At 40.0% G+C, this 20,643-nt stretch overlaps 1 protein-coding gene across 2 annotated transcripts in view; it reads right to left on the reverse strand.

Annotated features, from left to right (window-relative positions):
• Positions 1-3,189: 3,189 nt before the first annotated feature.
• The window catches only part of PDZRN4 (PDZ domain containing ring finger 4), a 244,176-nt gene continuing 226,722 nt past the window's right edge, over positions 3,190-20,643 (reverse strand). For both annotated transcript variants that reach the window (XM_027711010.2, XM_027711011.2), the window contains 4 exons: positions 18,851-18,913; positions 15,238-15,339; positions 11,738-11,854; positions 3,190-5,370 (listed from right to left, as the gene is read on the reverse strand). In XM_027711010.2, the coding sequence (XP_027566811.1) occupies positions 3,844-5,370; positions 11,738-11,854; positions 15,238-15,339; positions 18,851-18,913 (1,809 nt within the window). In that variant the 3' untranslated portion in view covers positions 3,190-3,843. The remainder of the gene's footprint in view (positions 5,371-11,737; positions 11,855-15,237; positions 15,340-18,850; positions 18,914-20,643) is intronic.

The raw sequence follows: 20,643 nt of genomic DNA on the forward strand, positions 1-20,643 counted from the left end.
ATACTTTGAAAAAGCAGTGGGTCCATAAAATGGATATTAAGAGAACACTTAGCCCATACATCTTTGTGATTAGCAGCTTAAAGGTTAAAAACCCAAATAAAACAAAACCTGGAGCAATTCCAGCCTTGAGTCAGGTAGTATTTTATCACAAAAGCCATGTCATACACCAAAGATCCTGTTCTGTAATTTGTACCAAGAAATGTGGGTTAGAAATGAACATTAGTTAAACAAAAACAAAAAAAAAAGTTAAACATCATTATATTAATAAATAATCAAATCCCCATGAGTTCAGAAAGTGTAGTGTAAAGTTGCTGTATCATCGCTTCTGAGGTCCTTCTGCCCTCTCAAAAGGCAATGTATCAAGCACAAACTAGATTTTACCTCTGGTTGCTCTTGTTCAGTTCAGATTGTGTTACCAGTTTCTTTTGAAAAAAACAATCTGATGCAGTAGGTTTAGTTTGTTGCCATGATCATACAAAAAATACCATTTTCCCTTTAAGGATACTTATATTGGACAGGAAGATTCAGGGATCCCACTGATTTTAACCTTATTTGTGGTGAGCAATGCTCCTCAATCAGCTGGCAATACAGTTGTCAAGTACACAAGCCTTTTTACAAGGCTATTTTGTTGGCTTCACAGGAAAAATTACCTCCCACTGGTCTCAGCTGGGTACCAGTGTTGGGGGAAGGATGAGCGGAACATTAACACCTTTCCCAGCAATGATGTGGCCATGGTAACAAACCTATGCAGCTCCTCTTCCGGACTTTTGCTCTTTATCCCTGCTAAGCAAGATCTGGTCTTGTTCCAGTTGGAAAGAATTTTTATTTTTATATTCATGTTACTTCATATGGGAAAAAAATTGTTCTCACAACAAACGAGTCTTTAAAGGTTTATCACAACATGAAATGTATTTTGTTCCTTCTCTTTTAATTTGCTTTGGTGCTAAAATGTTATGTTCCTCAGTAAAAATGATGACATTTGGAAAAAAAGTATATGCAAGAATAAACTACATGTGGGATGTCAGCATTGTATTTCACTGATAAAGAACCGCTGGGATGAGAAAGCACAATGCTGAGTCCTGCCCGGCATAGAAACTAGCTGAGAGCAGCAAGCAGTAAAACACTCACCTGCCATTCAGCCCTACTGCATCACCATCCTGGGAGGCCTTGCAGCCCCAGTATGGGGTTAAATGTTTATTTTCCTGCTAGCGGGAATGATTGAGACATTTCACCAGGGAAAAACCCAACACTTCTTGTCCCAAAAACTGCTCAGGAAAAAAAGGAAAATGACACTAAGTAAGTGTAGTTAAGAAAACAGGAGAGAAAACCACGGACTGCTGGAAACCCCCCAGACTAAGGATTAGGCAGGGGTGTGCCTACTTCATCAGGTGAAGGAAGGTGGCTGGGCTCTGGCAGGCGTGTGCTGAGCTAGAAACCATGTCATGTGTGCCACCAACAGTATTACTGTATCGCCTCTTGGTTTTGTCTTTGTGTCTCACTAGATTTTGACATATCTCCTCAGATTTGGACACATTTCAATTTACATTCTATTAATATACTATAAATAATGTTTATTTGTTTCTCTAATTATTATCTATTACTTGCCTCTCCTTCTCCCCTCCAGTTAGAGTCCCTACCACCACCCTCCAGTTAGGACTTTTCTCTAGTTAGACATGGATTTTCCTGTTTTTATTTCTCAGTGATGAAATCATGATATCACATTTTCTGAAGATTCATGTTGTTCTCTGAATTTGGGTGTCACATTAGTTTGAAAGGAGCTCTGCGCCATGATTTAATAATGGGAAGAAAAATAGTAAGTACTGTGTCTAAGGGAAAGGCATAACAGTAGCCATTGTCTGGAGTTGATAGCAGCTGAACTGATTAGGAATGAGACCTGGTTTTGAGTGTGATCATTGGAATGCAAGGAGTGAAATGGCCAAACCTCTGTGCTTTGATGTTTCCAGAAAATGAACGTGTACCTTTCTAGATGACTTAGGTTGGGCAAAGACAATTCCTTGGCTCAGCTGGAGAGGTGGTCTGGTAAGAGTCCCTTGGAGCAATACTGCATCACCCTGTGATCCTTTCTGTCTTGGATTCCACACTTTTTCTAATTTAACAGGAAATAGATTAAGTATTCTTCATTGTGATCTGAACAGCTGTATGCTTAGTTAGGATTTAGCATGATGCTTCCCTAAGTCTAGTGGGGAGAATTTTCTGATTATCACACTGTGAACTGTCAGTGGCATAATCTTTTTAAGCACTAGGAAAGCAGTGTTCTTATGGTATTTTCATGCCTGGAGAGGGAAAGACCACTGCCAATGCCAACTGGTGCCAAAAATGGTAAGAAAACAAAAGAGTGATTTCCAGAATTATATTTTGGAAATACCATAATGAGCCTTTCTGCATCTTTAAGCATATATTTTAAAGCCTGATGCCAAGTGACTTCTGCACCTAATCCCGCTATAGAAAGTGCCATCATCAGGAGCTGCTGTTGGTCAAGCACAGGGACAATAAAAATAGGGCTATTAGGCAAGGTCTTTGACCCCGCTGACTACCCAAGACTAGTCATTTCAACTTGCTGTAACTCACTGGGTTGCCAGCAGCAGCAGCTCACAAGATGTCCCAGTGGCAGCTGAAGTACCTCTGCTACATGGAGAGACAGGGACATCAAGCACCAAGACAACAAGTTGTTGTTGCTCCTGAGCCCCAGCCAGCTCCCACTGGGACTCTTCTAAAAGACAACAATAAAGTTATACTCTCAACTCATTTAGTTGCTTTTCATTCTTAACTTTTCTTAACTCATCTTCTATGAAAATGTCACTCCTAGTTTTTCTTGCACAAGATTTGGCTCAAAGTTAGGCATATGATGTGTTTATGTTTTGTATGTGTAGAACAAATAGCAAGCTCAGCCAGGGAAAGGACTCATGGTAGTTACGTGACATCTTACAACACGGTAATATATCAAGGAATCATTCAATCAACTAATAATAGCAGGTAAGGAAAAACCAGAAAGACTTGCTCAGTCCCTATGGGTTCTGCAAAATGAAAAGCTAATTCATAAGAAATAGCCTATGGAATTGTGTCCTGTGTTCTTGAAATCTCTATATGCTGTAAATACCATGCACAGTGAGATGACTCATACTTTAAAGGCAAATACTCAATTTAAATCAAAGAACTCCTGACTTTTTTTTCCTTAAAGATAAGCAATAATTTATTTCTCTTTCATCTTCACAATTATCACAAACCGTCCAGATACATGACCAATGCCACTACATAACACAGGAGAATTGCCCACTTACACTTTACTTGGACAGATACAATTGCAATTTACAGATTAAATGTACTGTACAATGTGTAGTTGGAAAAATGTCAGTTTTATCTATATGATGGGATGTGGTATATGATTTATAAACAGATTCAATCTAAGATGTAAAACTTTAAAACTTGTTAAGCCAAGGATACAGTATAAAGCATTTTGTTTTGGTATTTTATTGTTACTAAAGTAGAAAAAGCAAAATTAGAGAAATAAATCCACATCTTAAGTTACAGGATACGTATTAGGTTAAGAAATTAATTGGCTTCTCCAGTTTTTTTTTTGCTTTGCTTTTTTTCCTCTTTTTTTTTTTTTCCTACAAATGAATATATGAATATATTGCAGGATAAAGAAAGACTGCCAGATAAAGAAGGTACCATTATATGAAAAACAAATGAAAAATTACCAGGTAATTTTGCTTACAAAAAGATCAAACTATAAACAGTCACAAAATATATAAAAATGCCACATTGAACGAGGCAATCGTAGTCTACCTAAACTGGTAGTATACTCTCTGAAAGAAGTTGCGTTCATACAGTAGTAACTGATAAAAAGGCATTGTGCACTCTTGTGCCATCTGGGGATTTAGCACCGTGTGTCATCAGTTCTTGGATTGTCATCCAGTTGTCCAAGATTTTCTTGTTTCTCTTTTTCATCATCTTTTTGTGACTCAGTTCAATAATGTTGATTTCCTTTTTGCCCTCACTGCCACTCTGTGGACTTTCCTTAAGACACTCCAGCCTGCTCCTCATCATGAACTCCCGCCGCCTCCTCTGCTCCTTAGCTCGCACCAAGTGTTGCTTCCGCTCTTCTTTGCTCCAGTAGCGACCCATCTTCATCTCACTCATCGTATCATCATCTGTTGTCATCCCACTGCGCTCCTCTTTAATTTTTAAGGCACGTTCCTTCAGGATTCTGTCTCGAACTGGTCTCTTTGTGATGTACCTTGTCCCATCACTCCTTATTTTCACTTTCCATTCCATCTTGGGCTCTGCACACTTCTGTGAGTCTTTGCACATGCTCACCAGGCTGAGCTGGCTTTGGGCATACTCCACAGCAGACTTCTGCTGGATCAGTTGCATATAGCTTTGATAATGCTTTGCATGAGCAGGTATATTCCCGTACCTGTAAGATGAACTATGATATGGAGACAAATAGGGAATGTGCTCGTTGCCCTGCCTTTCCTGGTCTGTGAATTTGCTGCTTTCTGATGCCAGCACTGCATTCTCGACAGCACTGTTTTGCTCTGTAGGTTTGGTTTTGGCTGAGGCTGTCTCCCGGTTGCTTTGTCCTGAGGATGACTGATTAGCCACTATTGTGCTCCTCAGGTTTTTCCTATTGGTTATGCTAATCATCCTCTGGAGAGAGTTATCAGGGGATCGCTCCACTGTCAGCGGAGTGCTCCTGCAACTTTCAGCTGTGTTGTAGGCACTGGAGCTGTCCTTGTCAGACTTCTCAGGGTGCTCCATGATGTCATCCAGTTTGCCTCTTTGTACATCTATGCTGGTGTTATAATTCCTGAAACTTTCATCGTGTAAAGCCCAAATGTCTCCGTACTGATCTCTCACCTTTTGGAGCTGGTGAGCTTGCATAATATTCTGGCATTCAAGTTCAATGTTCCTCAGTTCCTCGTTGAGTAGCTGTAGCTCATGCTCCACTCCATCTTGCTCTCTTCTGTTGCATTCTATCATGCTGCTTGAGTAATACAGATCATACTCTCCATGGTTTCGAATCTTGCACTTCAGTTCCAACAGCTGCCGAAACCTTTCACATTCCTCCTCTGGGTTTCCTATGAAATCAGATTCAATGTATTCCCCAGACACAAAGCTTTTATTGCACTGGAGCTCAACACTGCCTAACATATCCTGGCTGTGGCCCAGATCCCGTTTGCTCTGCAGGATAGTGGTGTTCTGCTCCTCAGGTGCATTTTCTTGCTCCGAGCTCTCATCATTACGGAGACTTTCATCTGTAGGTCCCACTCCGCTGTCCTTCTCGTGATTGTTGGATGATGAGGTTGCAGTGTCTGTAGTGCCATCTTCCTCTTCATGTTTCTTTGGCTAAAAAAATGAGCAAACCAAAATGATTATCAACTGCAGACCATATTACAGGAGGATATTTTCCAGATCTGTTTTGCCTAAACAGCTGGGCTCTGATTTAAGCTGAGTTAAAATAGACCACTAAGCAGCAGTCCTACTGCTCATAGCCTTTAAACGTTTCTGAGAGTCATGCTGTGGTGTCCACACCAAGAAAAGTAGGTGAATTACAGTACTAGTGACATAGTTTTTGAAGTCCGGAAAGAAATATTTCCCTCTCTATCTAAGCCATTTCTTTGCAGTGCTTAAAGATAATAATCACTAGATGGTGTGCTGTTTTTGATTCTGGATTATGGCCAGAGGCTGGTGGAGCTGAAATCTTCTCAAACTTGGGAAAAAGCTTCAGTATTGGTATCAATTCAAACAAATAGAGCAAGCAGCCAATCAAACTTACGGTACTAGTACAACCTAAGAGGGTGCAAGAAGACTACTGTTTCTTTTTTTAATCAGTGAACTTCTTTTTAGCTCCATGGAGATGGGCAAGGTTGACCTTGCAAAGAGCTAGCTGCACCCTCCATGGCCCTCTCTCACACTTCTTGTATTCAGTAGCCTTTTCCTGAAAGAGTGTTGATTTTGAATTCTAGGATTTTGCTCAAATAAACCTCATTCCATTGCATCCCTGGAGACTACTTTTGTTCCATCTTTAGAGTTTATGTTGCTCAGAAATAAAACCAGTCTTTCACCATTAAGTATAGAACAACACTGAATGCTTTGCCATGGGCATAATGTCAAGCTCTTTGGCTTTTGATTCACACTCCACTCACTGTACCTCACCTGTTTATATTCTCAACCTATTTATATTCTCATAGAAAGTGAGATAATACCTCTCTGAAGAGACAGACACTTTATTTTTCAAACTAGATTAGCAAATAATCATGCACAGTGCAATTTATATGACCAAGTACCTTATTGTACACAGTACCACCCAAACGCCATGTCTCTTTTAGAAGGTATAATTGCATAATTACGCATAATGATGGTAAGAATTGAGGGAGAAAAAGGGTACAGTGCACCAAGTGAAAGGAAACAAACTCGAAGAGGCTACTGTCATAATTCCCTTTTTATCTACTTTGACAGACAGTAAAACAGGATGAAAATGTCTCTCCTATCTCATCCTTTCTCCTCTCTTCATGTGCACCTCGTGATCACCCACCCTTCATCTGGTTTTGCTTCTTCAACAGCTAGGAAAAAATAATATCCTAGTGTCAGAAAACCAAAAACAGTCTCCACCCCCAATTCAATGTAAGAGTGGAATAAAACAAATATTGAAAGAAACACACCACCAGAAGAATTCAGTGTCTGTGAGAAACCAGTTAAAAATTTCTGAAAAGATGCTTTAGGACATCTAGGTTTAATTTCATATTTTTCTAGTTTACCTCCTCCAGGTGAGTGGTGCTACATATGCTATTCTGGTTCCTTCTCTCACCTGCTTTGGAGCTGCTGCAGCTTAGATTGACCTCTCCTGCCTCCAGACCTCTCAGCAGAGAAGCAACTCCAGTCTGGGTCACCTACACTGCACCCCAGCCACTGCACTGTGCAATCCACGTTTCTCACTGCTCTGGAAAATATTTAACTCCTGACAGGAAGGAGAACAGCTCCACCAGCCAATGGGACGGCAGTGCTGCAGAACAGTCAGGAATTTGGGCGCCTGTCCCAAACGCAGGGATTCACACTATCAAATGAGGATGGCGAGGATCTGCTCTCTGACCCTGAGGGTGAGTGACATAGCGCAATTTGCATCTATATGATTAAAACTCCAAAGACAGCGGCTTATCCATAATGTGAATGTGTTAGCACAGTTACACAGCTTGCAGGAGCTGAGCTCCGTGATGTTTCCTCTAATGTTTCCAGAACGGTGCTACACCACCAAAGCATATATTTGAGCACTTCCGAAAAAAACACTTAATGAGGCTATTTGTATAGATGTTGGAAACACAGTTTACAGTTCGGGCCCCTGCAATCAACACTTTCAGAATTAGTGGCTCTTGTTTTCCATACCAATTTTGTCAATAACTTAAACTTTGCTCCTTCAACTTCCACTTGATTTAGACTGATTGAAAGTATACACTGCCATCTAGTCAAGTTACCCTATCCAGAATTAATACACACACAGAAAAGATGTAAACAAAGCAAAGCCATTTTTTCAGTCTAACAGAAACCAGATGGGTGGAATTGATCTGATGAAATATAAGTAACTATAGTACAGGCATCTGAATGTCAGGTAGTCACTTTGGGTTCTCCTCCCAGAGGGCAAGAAACAAGTCCCTATACAATCAGATTCTTCTCAAACTTTAGCAGACATCCATATAAAATTAAATCTTTCCTTAGTATGTGGATACTTGCAGATAGTTCCATTAAGAAAACGGAAAGTAATACGGATATTTATTGTATTGCATGTTTGTGAGATACATTTTATTAAAAAATCCACTTTGACTCAAGTAAGGTAGTCTCAGGAATTTCTGTCCTGGACTTTTAATGCTTTCCTGAGTTCCTAAATATGTGTAGATTGAGCAGTCTTTTACAACATGGGATTACTTTAATTTTATTTTGAAAGTTAGCAAGCCTAATTCCAGGTTAGAAAACAAGAAAAAGTCCACAATTGTCAGTATGTTGCTTTTTCTGGTGTTATCTATTATCTATTCCACACAAAGTGTTTGTTTTCAAACATATATTGTCCACCTCTTCTACAATTACTTCTACTTTGAAATACCAAAAGGCTCCTTAGGCCTCATCTTTGCAGTGAGAACTCAGATAATGAGAAGGGAAACCCAGTGGTGCGTACAATCAAGCAATAAATGAACCTCAAAAGATTCTGCATTTCAGCTTCAGCAAGCATTCATGCCTATAAAATGGCTAATCTTACAGGCATTCAGGCACTGTTCTATTCTCATTTTACAACTTATGATGTATATTGGGACTCAAAACCCAGATTGCTACTAAACTCTGAAGGCAGTAAGATTCAGTTGAAGGGTCTAACAAACACAGCTGCTAGTGCAATCTCTGCTCAGTCTCTGACAGCAAGAGGGAGACTGGCCATGGGGAGAGGAATCTCCAGTGTCAGGCTAACCACTCCAGCCACGAGGGAAGTTTGGAATTGATTTCACTGGTGCACTAAAAGGCCTCTCTAACAAAAAAAATTATTTTCCCCCAGATATTTTCACTTCATTTCAGCTTCGAATGAACTAGAATGATTTTTTTTTAAATCCAATTCTTTCTCTTCTTAATAGGTTTTGATATATTCCATGATACCAATAAGAATTTCTGCATGGCAAATGTATGGTATTCTTCTGAAAATTATCTCTGCTGCACAATGAACCATGCTGTTGTAAAGGGGAAGGAACACAATGAGTTATAAAAAATGGAGAATTACATCTTTCCGCAAGGTTTATTGAACTATTCCATACAGAGAAGATACAATTCTTGACTGAATTCTATAGAGTGGGTCAAAGACATGACTATATACTTGATTCTTCTATTACAAACTGTACCAGACTTTTCTGTGAAAGCTCACATTAAATATTAAAATGGCATTCTGTAAAACAGACTCATATTTGGAATAATATTCTGATATAGAGTGTATTCATTCCTTTAGCTCTAAGATTCATGATGACAGATGATTATGACACCAGAGGACTAAGTTTTTCTTCACGAAAAACAAAGGTGGTCTTCATGGCCATCTGGGGAGCTTGAAGATAGTCAGATTGGCCACTGGCAGCTGCAATAAGAGCAGTTTCATAGCTCCAATGGATTGTGTGATTCCCCTCAGGAAACTGCTAGATTTCCCAGCCCAACATGAAGTAAAGAACCAGTTTTCTGTCAAGTCACTACGTAGAGTCTAGAAAGGCAGCAGCTGTCACAAATTACTGACGCCCCATTACACACCAAGCTGCATTTGGTTGACTCAATTACTCATCAGAAGGGCAAAGCAACGTCTAGCTGTCCTAGAATTACTTCAAGCAACCCAATGTCAGACACTGGCAAGCACAAGTGACCATGTTTTTCAAGTGTAACACTCTTCTACAGTAATATAAAATCTCAAAAGGGGAAAAAAATATCCTTGGTAAAAGACCAAAATGGGAAATAAACAATATCAATAGGTTCTGTGAAACCACTTCACAGAACACCACTGTTTAATAGTTAACACTATCCAAAACCCAAATTCAGTGAAAAAGCCAAAACTTGACAAGAACTTTGGAGTGGAACATCACAACTGTGAAGTGATTTCAGGGGTCCCAACATGTCACGTGAGGGCCTAGTAGAAGTCTGTAGATAGACCTGTTCAGGAATTTCTATCAGAAATGGGGGTTTTGTGAAAATGTCACCATGTAAACGAATTTTCTTTGCAAAGAACAAGTATTCTTTCTGACAGGAAATCTTTTGCTATCCAAGATAAAATTTTGGTTAAAACAATAAAGAAGATGCCAAATATCAAAGTAGGTATCAGTGCAGCAGATTTGACCTGGGAAACCGAGGCTTGCATCACTGCCTGGAAAAGAGAGTCACAACTAAAAGGCTCCTATAAAACCTGTTGCAAGGCTCGCTTCACCTCTGAGCAATTAAATGCTTAGAAGATCAAAGATTTGTAATCTGATCTATCATATTCCATGTAATTGACTTATTATTCTGTCACTGTCTCTGTCCCAATGAATATTTAATTTATGTACAATGAATAGCTTTAATAGGAGCTATCATGTACTCATTAGCCCAGCGCCAAGGCCGGAGAGGAGTTCAGGAGGAAACTGAAGAGATGCACATTCAGGCCCCCAGCGTGGACCAGGTACTGAGGTATCTGAAGCCAAATAAGCTCCCTGGTTTCCAGAAGAACTCATGCAGCCTCACCTTGAATATTGTGTGCAGTCTTGGTCACCACAATATAAGAAAGATACTAAGCTGTTAGAGTGTCCAAAGTAGGGCAATGAAGATGGTGAAGAGCCTTGAGGGAAAGCCATATGAGGAGCAGCTGAGGGCACTTGGTCTGTTCATCCTGCAGAAGAGGAGACTGAGGGGAGACCTCATTGCAGTCTACAACTTCCTCGTGAGGAGAAGAAGAGGGGGCAGGCACTGATCTGTTCTCTGTGGTGACCAGTGACAGCACTTGAGGGAATGGCCTGAAGTTGTGTGGTGCAATAAGAAGTGTCAGGGGAGGTTTAAGTTAGACATTAAAAAAAGGTTCTTCACCCAGAGGGTGGTTGGGTGCTGCAACAGGCTCCACAGAGAAGTGGTCACAGTACCAAGCCTGATGGAATTCAAGAAGCATTTGGACAAGACTCCTGTGCACGTAGTGTGACTCTTGGCTATGGTCCTGCTTTGCAAATCCATTGCCACAGTCCTGTAAACGGCCAGGAGTTAGACTCGATGATCCTTGTGGGTCCCTTCCAACTCGGCATATTCGGTGATTTTGTTATTTTGTGAAGAGAGAAGGCTCTCACAGTCTTTCTCTCTCTCTTCACTCCAATGAAAAATGCCTCAAGTTGTTTGTGAGCGATTCAGAATGGGGAAAAAAATTGTAAGTCAAAAGTTCTGTCGGTGGAAAACCAGTTTCTCCCCAGCGGCAGAATCCAGAAGCCAGGAAATGAAGTTGGATTTTATGTCTTTGGCTCCACACAGGTGTGCATGCTGACAGATCATCTGATCCAGGAGTGGACACTTACACTTTCCACAACAAAGTACAAGTGAGAAGACCCCTTGATGAAACAAAGATGTATGGCATCTTTGCCACAGTCACACTGCCTACATAACATCTGGCCAGGTAAAAGTCAGGACAGCAGCAAGCTGAGCCTATGCTAACAATATGCTTATTTGTCTCCATTAACGAAACAAATGCCGAGCTGTGCACTGTTGGTGTAAGAAAAATACACTTTCATTACAATAACACCTGTTGTTTATTTTAAATACCTTTTCCATCTTGTTTTGCAAGCTCTCTGATGCAAGGCTGTCTCGTACCTTGCATGCATACAACAAGAGGAGCACCTATTTCAGCTCAGAGCTCTAGGTGCTACACTGATAAAATTAATTAAAAACAATTGAAACAAAGTATAACATCATAAATTCTGAACAGTTCAGAATTAAAGCAAGAAAGCAATATTATTCTGCGTGTTCAGAGAAAATGAGAAACCTGCACTTATCACACAGTATTAAATTGTTTGCTAACTTGCCATACTGGGCCTAAGCATCTACTGTTCTTTTCCTTACGTACAGCATGCCAGAGTTCACAGCATTTTAGAGACAGAAATCTATCAAAGCCTTTGACTCCATTTTACAGCATATGTCTCTATTAATAAAAAAGTATACCTAGCAAAATTTCAAATGATATGTTTAGTAGCGGTCCTACCTGCTCCACCTTGTTCGCTGTGTACTGCATTGCTTCATTATGCTGCTCTTCCAACATTTCCAAGTTTAACTCCTCTAAGAATTCATTCCTTTCATCATCCAGCCACCCTTCCTCCAGCTGCAAAGAATACATTAGTATATTATTTTATGTTAGCAAGGACACACGCTAAATAGAGTAAACCCAAATGGCAATGCTCGACTAGTTCTTTTTATCCTAATGATTCTCTTCAGAAAGCCAGGCGGAAGGAGTTCACGTCTCAAAAAAAGGAGAAAAAGAAGGATAAAAAAATTGGACTCTTATGCCTTTTATCCTTTCGTAAAACAGTATGACTGATTTTCTCTCATAATGAAGGAAACTGCACAGCACAGACATTATTTCCTTTCAAAAGGTATGAAAGGCACAGCACATAATCCTGAAGCTGTCATGTTCATTACCACAGAGAGCCCCCACACTGAAAGAGTGGCAATGTTACTAATAGGGCCAGGAGGCAACCGGTCTCTTTTCTCTAACAACCTCCATCCCAGTGCTGTGCCCTGCTGTTGCCACCTCAATAGAAACCTTATGCTGTATTTCTGTCACTATTTTCCCATTGATCTTCTAGGTAAACAAATAAAGAGAGCAGGGTCACAGAAAAATGTGGTGACTTGAAGGGAGGCAATTTTTGGTGTCCCAGTGTGTCTGGAAGCAAGGCTTATCTATTTGTTTGGGTTTTTTTCCCTGAGTATAAAACAATACTTTGACATTTGGTGAAGACAGTGTTGTAAAAGGACAGGAGGGAATGCTATGTTTTCGTTCAAGTGCGTATATCCTCTTCCTGCACCCATTTTATGCCCTTCACATCTTTCTAAACTGATAAAACAGGCACCCTGCCCTAAAACGTTACTCTTCCCATTTTGTTCATTATGCGCATGTGTGAATATGGCACACATCCATTTGTATCTGCAATTCCTTGCCAGATGGCACGCTGCATCAAAAAGAAACACTGGTCAGTGGCACTCCTGGCTGTAATGACAGGACTGTAGCAGAAGGAAACACTCATTGTTTTGTCATTGATGAAGAAACCAGATGATGACGGTGACGAAAACATGCTAAAAGAGAAAATCCTCAGCATTAGACAATTAAAAGACCACCAACTACTCATATCCCAAGACAGAAAGAGCAATGTAGCACAGGCCAACACCTACAGCAGAAGTACCACTGTCTCAAAGCCAGAATAGCTTCGGCCCCAGATGTCAGTCAGAAAAGTTACACCAAGCCAGCAAGTAGTAGTTCCAAGCTACACAAGAAGTGATTGATGCTGTGCAGTACTTCTAACTGAATACAGGCAGGAAACCAGTGTTTCCTTTACAAACTCTGTTGTGGTTTTGCCCATGTCAATGCACTCTTTTCTCTCATAAAGAATATAAGCCTTTCACCATTTCCCTTGGCAAAGCCGGCCTCCTACAGTTTGGGATTAGGAGGAGACTACTTTTCCTAAGGACATACAATTTTTGTTTGTCCTTAATGGGACTTTCAAACCATTCTATGAAACATCTGGTAATGGCTACTGGTTTTCTTTACTTGTCTTGTTTATTTTTTTCCCCAAGGAAAGAATGAACACAGCCGTCCTCAAACGTAAAGGATGCAGTTTAATTTCCCTCATTTGAGGAAATTACAGATCAACAAATCTGGAAGATGAAAGTTGAACCTCATTTGGGCCAATCTGCTTCTTTGTGGCAGGCTCAGTATCTAACTAATAAGAACATTTATGCTATGTTACAGATTTTAGAATAAAACTAATATATGGCTTAGCATACATGTGCACTACATACAGTGCGTACACATACACACATCAGAACGCACACGCATGGGTGTGTGAGTTCCTCTGGTGCTCTGTCTCAAAACCTAATCATTCATCATTATTCACTGCACGAATACATGGTCAGAGAGGTTTTCTTCCCTGTTACCGAAAGAATGTGCTCAGCAGTCACCCTTCAAGACTGCAATTCTGCCATTACCATTTTCTATCTAGAAAAGAAAGCCTGCTTAATCCTGCTGTCTTTTACCAGAGTCAAAGCAACACAACTAGCAGAACTGAGTTGACAGCCTGATCTCTGACATACTCTGGCTTTTCCAAAGCATTTGTATGAGTATGTTCCTAAAACACATTAAACAAAAAAATCCAACACCGAAGTCCCAAACCTAAACCAAACCACATTTTATAATTTGTAGGGAGCATCTATATGGGAAGCTACATTGGTACAGATAAGTAATCCCTTAACTCAGGTAGATGTAATTTTTTCATGTTGACCAGTCTAAACAAATACAGAGAATGAATTTTACCTGAGCATCTATCTTATAAGTGGGTGGGTTTCTGTTCCCTACTAAAAAACAATAAGTTGAAAAAATTCTTTCAAAATTCTGCAATTGAAGGCTACAATTTTGCAATATAAACTGAGGCATGGCTTTTTTTTCCTGTACTTTGTCACCAGTTTTATGGGAATTGTTTAGATTCTTGAAAAACATAAAGGAAATGAATGCTGAAGTTGTGACTCCTTTATAACTACTCTATTCAAGCAGAGATTCCAAGTTGCACTGAATTACACTTACTTAATTTAATTTATACAGAGTATGCAGCTAGCAAGACTGAGTCAGATCAATAGCATGAGAGACAAAGGGCAACATAACCAACTCTGAATTGCTGGCAGATAGAACAGTGAAAATATAATGTCTTTATGCTTTGCAAAGGCCTACAAATGGAATATAAAGAGAAGTACAAACAGTAGTCTTCTACCACTCTACCTCTCCTTTAATCTGATGATGAATCTAACATCTGCTCCCTGCAGCGATATTAAAAATTCTTGGCATGGTAAGATTCTTGACATTGGCATAATCTTATTTTTAAAACCATAAAAATGTTTCTAAAGCTTTTGAAAATGCATCTCCCAGGACGGAAGCACGTTTTTGTGACCAAAGTGCTTTTTTAAAACCAATTGGATTCCTGTTTGCTGAATGGTATTGTAGTGAAAGTCCTATAATTGACACATAAACAAATAATTTACATGCCTGCTTATAAGCATATAGCATAAAAAGACACCTCACCAGTGACAAGCTACAGCTTTGTGTAAGTTCATAGAAATTATAAAGTTCTCATAAAAGATAAAACTGACAAAAGTAAGTATGGGAAATTTATCCCCTGAATAAATCAGAATCATGTAATGAGTAACGTATAGTTTTCAAGTTCTACTTCATATTTTACTAATACCATATTAGTCCTGCCAGCTTTATTTATACACCTGCTTACTCTGCTGGAAAAGAAATTGCTTAGTTTGGGGAAAACAAGCCCTAATAATATCATATTATTTTCTTTGCCAGCTAAACAGGGGAAGCTCCACAATTATCTGTTTGCTCCTTTTGTCAGTAACTCTGGCATTCCTATTTCTTGGCAGTTCATTAGTTACAGTGACAGTGAATGCATGGTATAACCCAGGTTCTGGCTCAGTGCATCTATTTAGTCTAACCTGCATCTCCGGTCTTGCAACCAGCAACACAATTTTCTTGCATTCTTCGCTGGAGAGCAGTGCCACTGCCTCTTCACGATTCTGGACATCTTGGCCATTTATCTAGAAAACAAATGAAAGCAGCACATTAGTTTCTATTTCCACAAAGCAACACACAATAAAGGGCAGATATCAGCTCATTTGTGCTGAATGTATGGACAATGAAAATTGTGCAACGGGCTCATCTTCAGCCCCTCAGTGGTAAGTGCCTTCGCTCAATTATGCGCTTACTGTAAGAGCTGTATTGATCGTTGAAGGATGGTGGACATCAGAGGAAGCAGTTATGTTCATAAATGTCCAACCTGCGCCCTGGTAACATACATCTAGCAACACAATTAACCAGCGCCTGACAGGTGACGTTCATCTTTCTCCGTTCAGAGTAATGGAAGTGTCACTCTGAGATAATAGTGCTGGTGGAAGCAAGACTGGTAATGCTACAGCTGAAATCAGTCACACTGCATTCTGGTAGAGAGCCAATTAGAGAGCTACAGTATTATCTCTCACCAGGCAATACTTACAGGCCACTGCTTATTGCCGCTCCATTTAATCATTTCATATTTCTGTAGACAGCTTAGTAGACAGAACCACACAAAACATATGTATCCCCCTTACAAGGGGATAATCAAAATAAAAGTGGTTCTTCCATGAGACTGTGCTTTTCTTGCTACCTTTCTCCTAATCTGTTAGTCCATTAAAACAACCACATCCACCACTACATGGTAACAAACAAAATTTGCATTGTCCAAAACCCTTTATTGAGGGCATCAAATAAAAATCTTATTTCCCACATACATTTCATTTTGTCCACTTCACAGCACAAGAAGGATTATTCTCACTGTGGCAACAAAACCTCAAAAATTTGATCTATTTGAAAAGGGGTGAAAACAAAATCGGAAGACAGAAGGATCTGAATACTTGAGGGGAAAAAAAATCTAATGGTTCAATTTCAAAGTAGCAGAAACTTCTGGTTGTAAATGAAAGAGAAAGTTAAATTTCTGCATATATGTTTGGCCTGACTCAAAATGCGGCTTAAATTCAGATTAAAGAAAACTCCAGTGTACCCTGATGACCTAATTGGCAACGAGTGAAATGTCTGAGACAGTTCAAAGCTTACATAGCTGTGGTCTCTGGGAGACCAGACAACCCAGGTAACACAGTGCTGCTCTAACCTGAAAAACAGAGATGCAACCACAGAGAGGCTCAGGAGCAGATTTCCATCTTGTGCAAAACATCCCCAGCCATGGTGGCCGCTCCAGTGACTCTTATCAGCTGAGTAACTCCTCCTTGCAGACCCCAGAGAGGGCAGCCAGGTTGTTCCCGTGGAGGTGCCCACCCCGCCTCAGCTGCACCATCATGTGGGATGAACAGGACTTCAGCCTGCCCCACGGCATCTGACCCTGTTGGACACCACTTAGACTGGAGGTTCACAGCTAAAAATAGCAGAAGTTTAGACAAGTGCCACTAAGACTGTCCTTATAAAACGTTTCCCTTGACTTTGCAACATTTCATGTAAAATACTCAGGCAGTTTTCAGTTGCTTAAGGAAACTGTGAAGGTTGGCAATTTCTGAGAAGGAGAAGGGAGCAGTTAACAGCCTCAAAAATGAGAGGAAACCTACTGTAATTTTGTGAGGAATACACAAAAGAGAGAATCTCCCTCAACCAATGCCACCTGTCACCCACAGAAAATGCCCCCATGCTCAGGGATCTGTCTCTCTCCCAGCCTCAGTGTAATCCCCCCATAATGGCACTGTCACCTTCTATTTCTCTGAGTTACCTCATCAATAAGAGTAGATAGAGGTTCAATGTATTTTCAGATATGAAAGTAAACCCCACATAACTCTCTGGGTGTTAACTTTAATGATCAAACTCATAGCTATATATCAGCACTGACATTAAAGTAATGCTCCAGTCCACAAGAGGATGGCAGAATTATCTACGTTTTCTCTCATCCCCAGAGCCTTTACTCAAAATTGAAATGAATTTCATTAGGAACTGGAGAACATTCACCTGACCTGCTGTTGGCTGTCTACCCAGAAACTTTACAAAGCAAGGAAAGTAGCAAAAAATGGAAGTACTCTTAATAGAGTAGTTCCTTATTTTGACAAACATAGAGTCAGAATGAAAGTTGTTTCTACTTGGTTGAATAAAAAAGGGGTGTTTTTCTGATTTTTGAAAGTTAAAAATACCGTTATATCCCGTTTTCTTTCTTCAGTAGGTATTTTACAGAATGACATAGAAGGCAGTGCCCTGACTTTCCTCTCCTAGGTGCACCACCTGGTGTGGTCCCTTCACCCCAAGTCCTGCTGAGGACCTCATTTCCCTCACACTGTGGCATCTGTGTCTTCTGGGGGAGAACATTGTCCTGTGAATATTTTTACAGTCCCAACCACACAGAGAATAAACCAGCAGCCCCTGAGTGAGCCCTGACATTAAAATCTAATTTATTATTTCCTCTCCAGATAATGGGCCACTTTGGCAAGCCAGGTGGTAGACCCTGTTGTGTAGCTACACTCCAAAAGGTGATGTAAGCTGAACTAGGATAAGAGATACAGCTACAAGTTTCAGCAAAGACATTTCCTGCACAAATGAAAAGCCTGGAAGGAAGGAACAGACTGATCTTGTGACAAACTGAAAGCTCATGTGTTAATGAAGGGCAATCATGGACTATGTTACAGAAAAGCAACCTGTGATCATCAGGAGCTGCTTCTGGGGTGTCAGTGAAAAAAGGTCAAAATGCAAGGGTAATCAACTCAGAACCTGAATTAAAATGTTACAATACAGCAAAAAGTTTCCTGTTTAGTGATTTTTGGTAGCTGTTTTGTGATTTTGCACTAGGGCAAAAAATGTACTATCCACTGTCTGTTAAAAAAGGGAAACCCATTGCCATTCTAGCTACTTCCCTCTCTGCACAGGTTCATTTCCCTCCTCCAGAGCCAGGAGCCAGCTACCCTCACCCACAGGAGCTATGCTGTATCACAAAAACCTATCTTCGGGGCAGCTCTTTCAGTGAGCAGATAACAGAAATGAAGGGGAAAAAAAAGCCAGGATGGTGGGTAAGAAAACAATTCAGAAAAGGGGTGTTTTATTGGGGAAGGAAAGAAAACATTAACAAAGGCTTAATGAACTCCCTACTTAAGTATGTTCAGGATCATCCTTCTCTAATAGCACATTTTCTGTATGAAAACTCTTATCATCTATGCTCAGCAGAAATGAGCTTTACCCAAATTTATGCGATTGGTGAATGAGCAGCAAATCTCTGACACTCATATCTGCAGGATCCTGTTTAGAATTTGACACTGAGATGAACGTAGTAGAAATGAGATTTTCTAATAAATATGGGGGAAAAAAAGACATAGGATGTAAATGCATAAGCCAGAACGAGTTTATCAGTCTCACTTTTCAGTACACGCACTCTAGCTCCCAGCTCTTGTGTTCAAAAATAGACAGACATGGATTTTCTCATCGATCACAGTAACAAAGAGAACTTCCTTCCCTCATTAACAGTCCACAGAGAAGATGGCACTGCATGTTTGTCTGAAGAATGAGTTTAATGAAGAGTCTGTTGTCACATACTTGCAAAATGCGGTCTCCTTCACGGATCCGTCCATCTCTGGCAGCAATGCTGTTTGGATCAACCTGCACAGGACAATATCCATTAACTGAACATGAAAAGATTTTTACAGGAAATTGTAACAGGTGCACAATTGCATGATTAGAAAAAGTACCATTTTTACACCATACAGAGGCAAGCTGAAGTTTCCCTTAGAGTCACATGAACTCAGCAGTTCTTTAAATGATTGTATAAGCTTGTTTCAGATAAAAGGCCTCAAAACAGAAAGGGTGAAAGGGTTGGGAGCATATGATTTTCAGATTAATACTTTCCTATGCCACTGCCAGGCATTAACCTTCAGCTGTTAGAGCATTGAAAATTAATGACAGAGATCCTTTTCTGTGAAAGTTCACTATGGACTGAGGTGCTTCTGCAGCAATTGATACCTCTATACAAATGAGCCTGTCTTTGGGAAAAGAGCACAATTCTTTTTCTTCCATGGAAACACTTATTATTAAATGATTATCTCAGTAATCAATCTATTGATTGATTACTGATTGCTATTTCCTCTGGAATTTTGCAGTTCACAAGGAAACATTAAAAAAACCCAAAGGATCCACATTGTATAGATCACTCACAGGTCCTGCATATCGTTCCTAGTCTGAACCAGTTAATTTTAAGTTAGTTTAAAATAAATAGATGTTTAGGTCTCCACTGATAGTTTATCAAAGTCACTACAGCTCATCCCTGAGCAATGACCTACTGTTTGCTGCAGGGCAATTCAATCTATCACCTTTCATTTGATAGTTATCTAAAATAATTTATTTTGCCTCAACACGCCATAAGTATTTTTTCAAACCAAACATTTGAGTTGAGCATTTAGTTCACAGGTTACATCTTCTACATCTCAGATATTATTTTTGTCTTGTGCATTGTCATAGAAAAAAGAAATGAACCTGAAGTGCTCAATCAAGTACGAAAGACAATATAATTACATTCACTTTCAAAGGTCTGAAAAAATTCTACCATGTAGGAAAACCAGAACATTTCAGATATAATCCTGGAATGTATTAAGAGATTCATGAACTTTCTTTGCCCTCACAAGGTCAAACAGACTTTAACAGCAGTGCTTATACAACTGGTTGAAGACATAGTCCTGGGTAATTTATATTAATTCCTCATTCTTTTTCCAAGGCTGTGCTTTTCAGCTTCTTTGACATTGCTACTGGCCTGTGAACATGCAATCTTGCTTTCATCCCCATTCATTGATACGTAGGAGAATTGTCTTTACCAATCCTCTCTGTCCATGAGCTTCACTCAGAATTTAGAATCACAGAATCACATAATTTCTCAAGTTGGAAGGGACCCATAAGGTTAATGAAATCCAACAACCTTTTCCTCACAGAACTACCTAAAACTAAATGATATGACTAAAAGAATCATCCAGTTGCTCCTTGAACTTGGTCAGGCTTGGTGCTGTGACCACTTCCCTGGGGAGCCTGCTCCAGGAACCAACCACCCTTTTAAGTGAAGAACCTTTTCTTAATGTCCAAATTTGGTTCAACATGTTGAAAAAGCGACAAATTTGGATCACAGTTCATGCAGAAAAATCACCAGTGAGCTTGGACTCAGCAGTGACCTTGAACTCACAAGAGTTCTGCTTTACCCAAAAAAACCCCCTCTTTGAATGGCTGGAGACTCAAAGGGAGATAGTGTTCCTGGAAGTCTTGTGGACTGACCCGTGAAACACTAAAACCCTGTGCGCTGTGCCACATTTTATGAGTGAAGCAAATGAAATCTGAGGGTTCATCCCATT

Source organism: Pipra filicauda, unplaced genomic scaffold, assembly GCF_003945595.2.
Source record: "Pipra filicauda isolate LSUMZ 115617 unplaced genomic scaffold, ASM394559v2 scaffold40_size4127951_pilon, whole genome shotgun sequence".
NCBI classification, from domain to species: Eukaryota; Metazoa; Chordata; class Aves; order Passeriformes; family Pipridae; genus Pipra; species Pipra filicauda.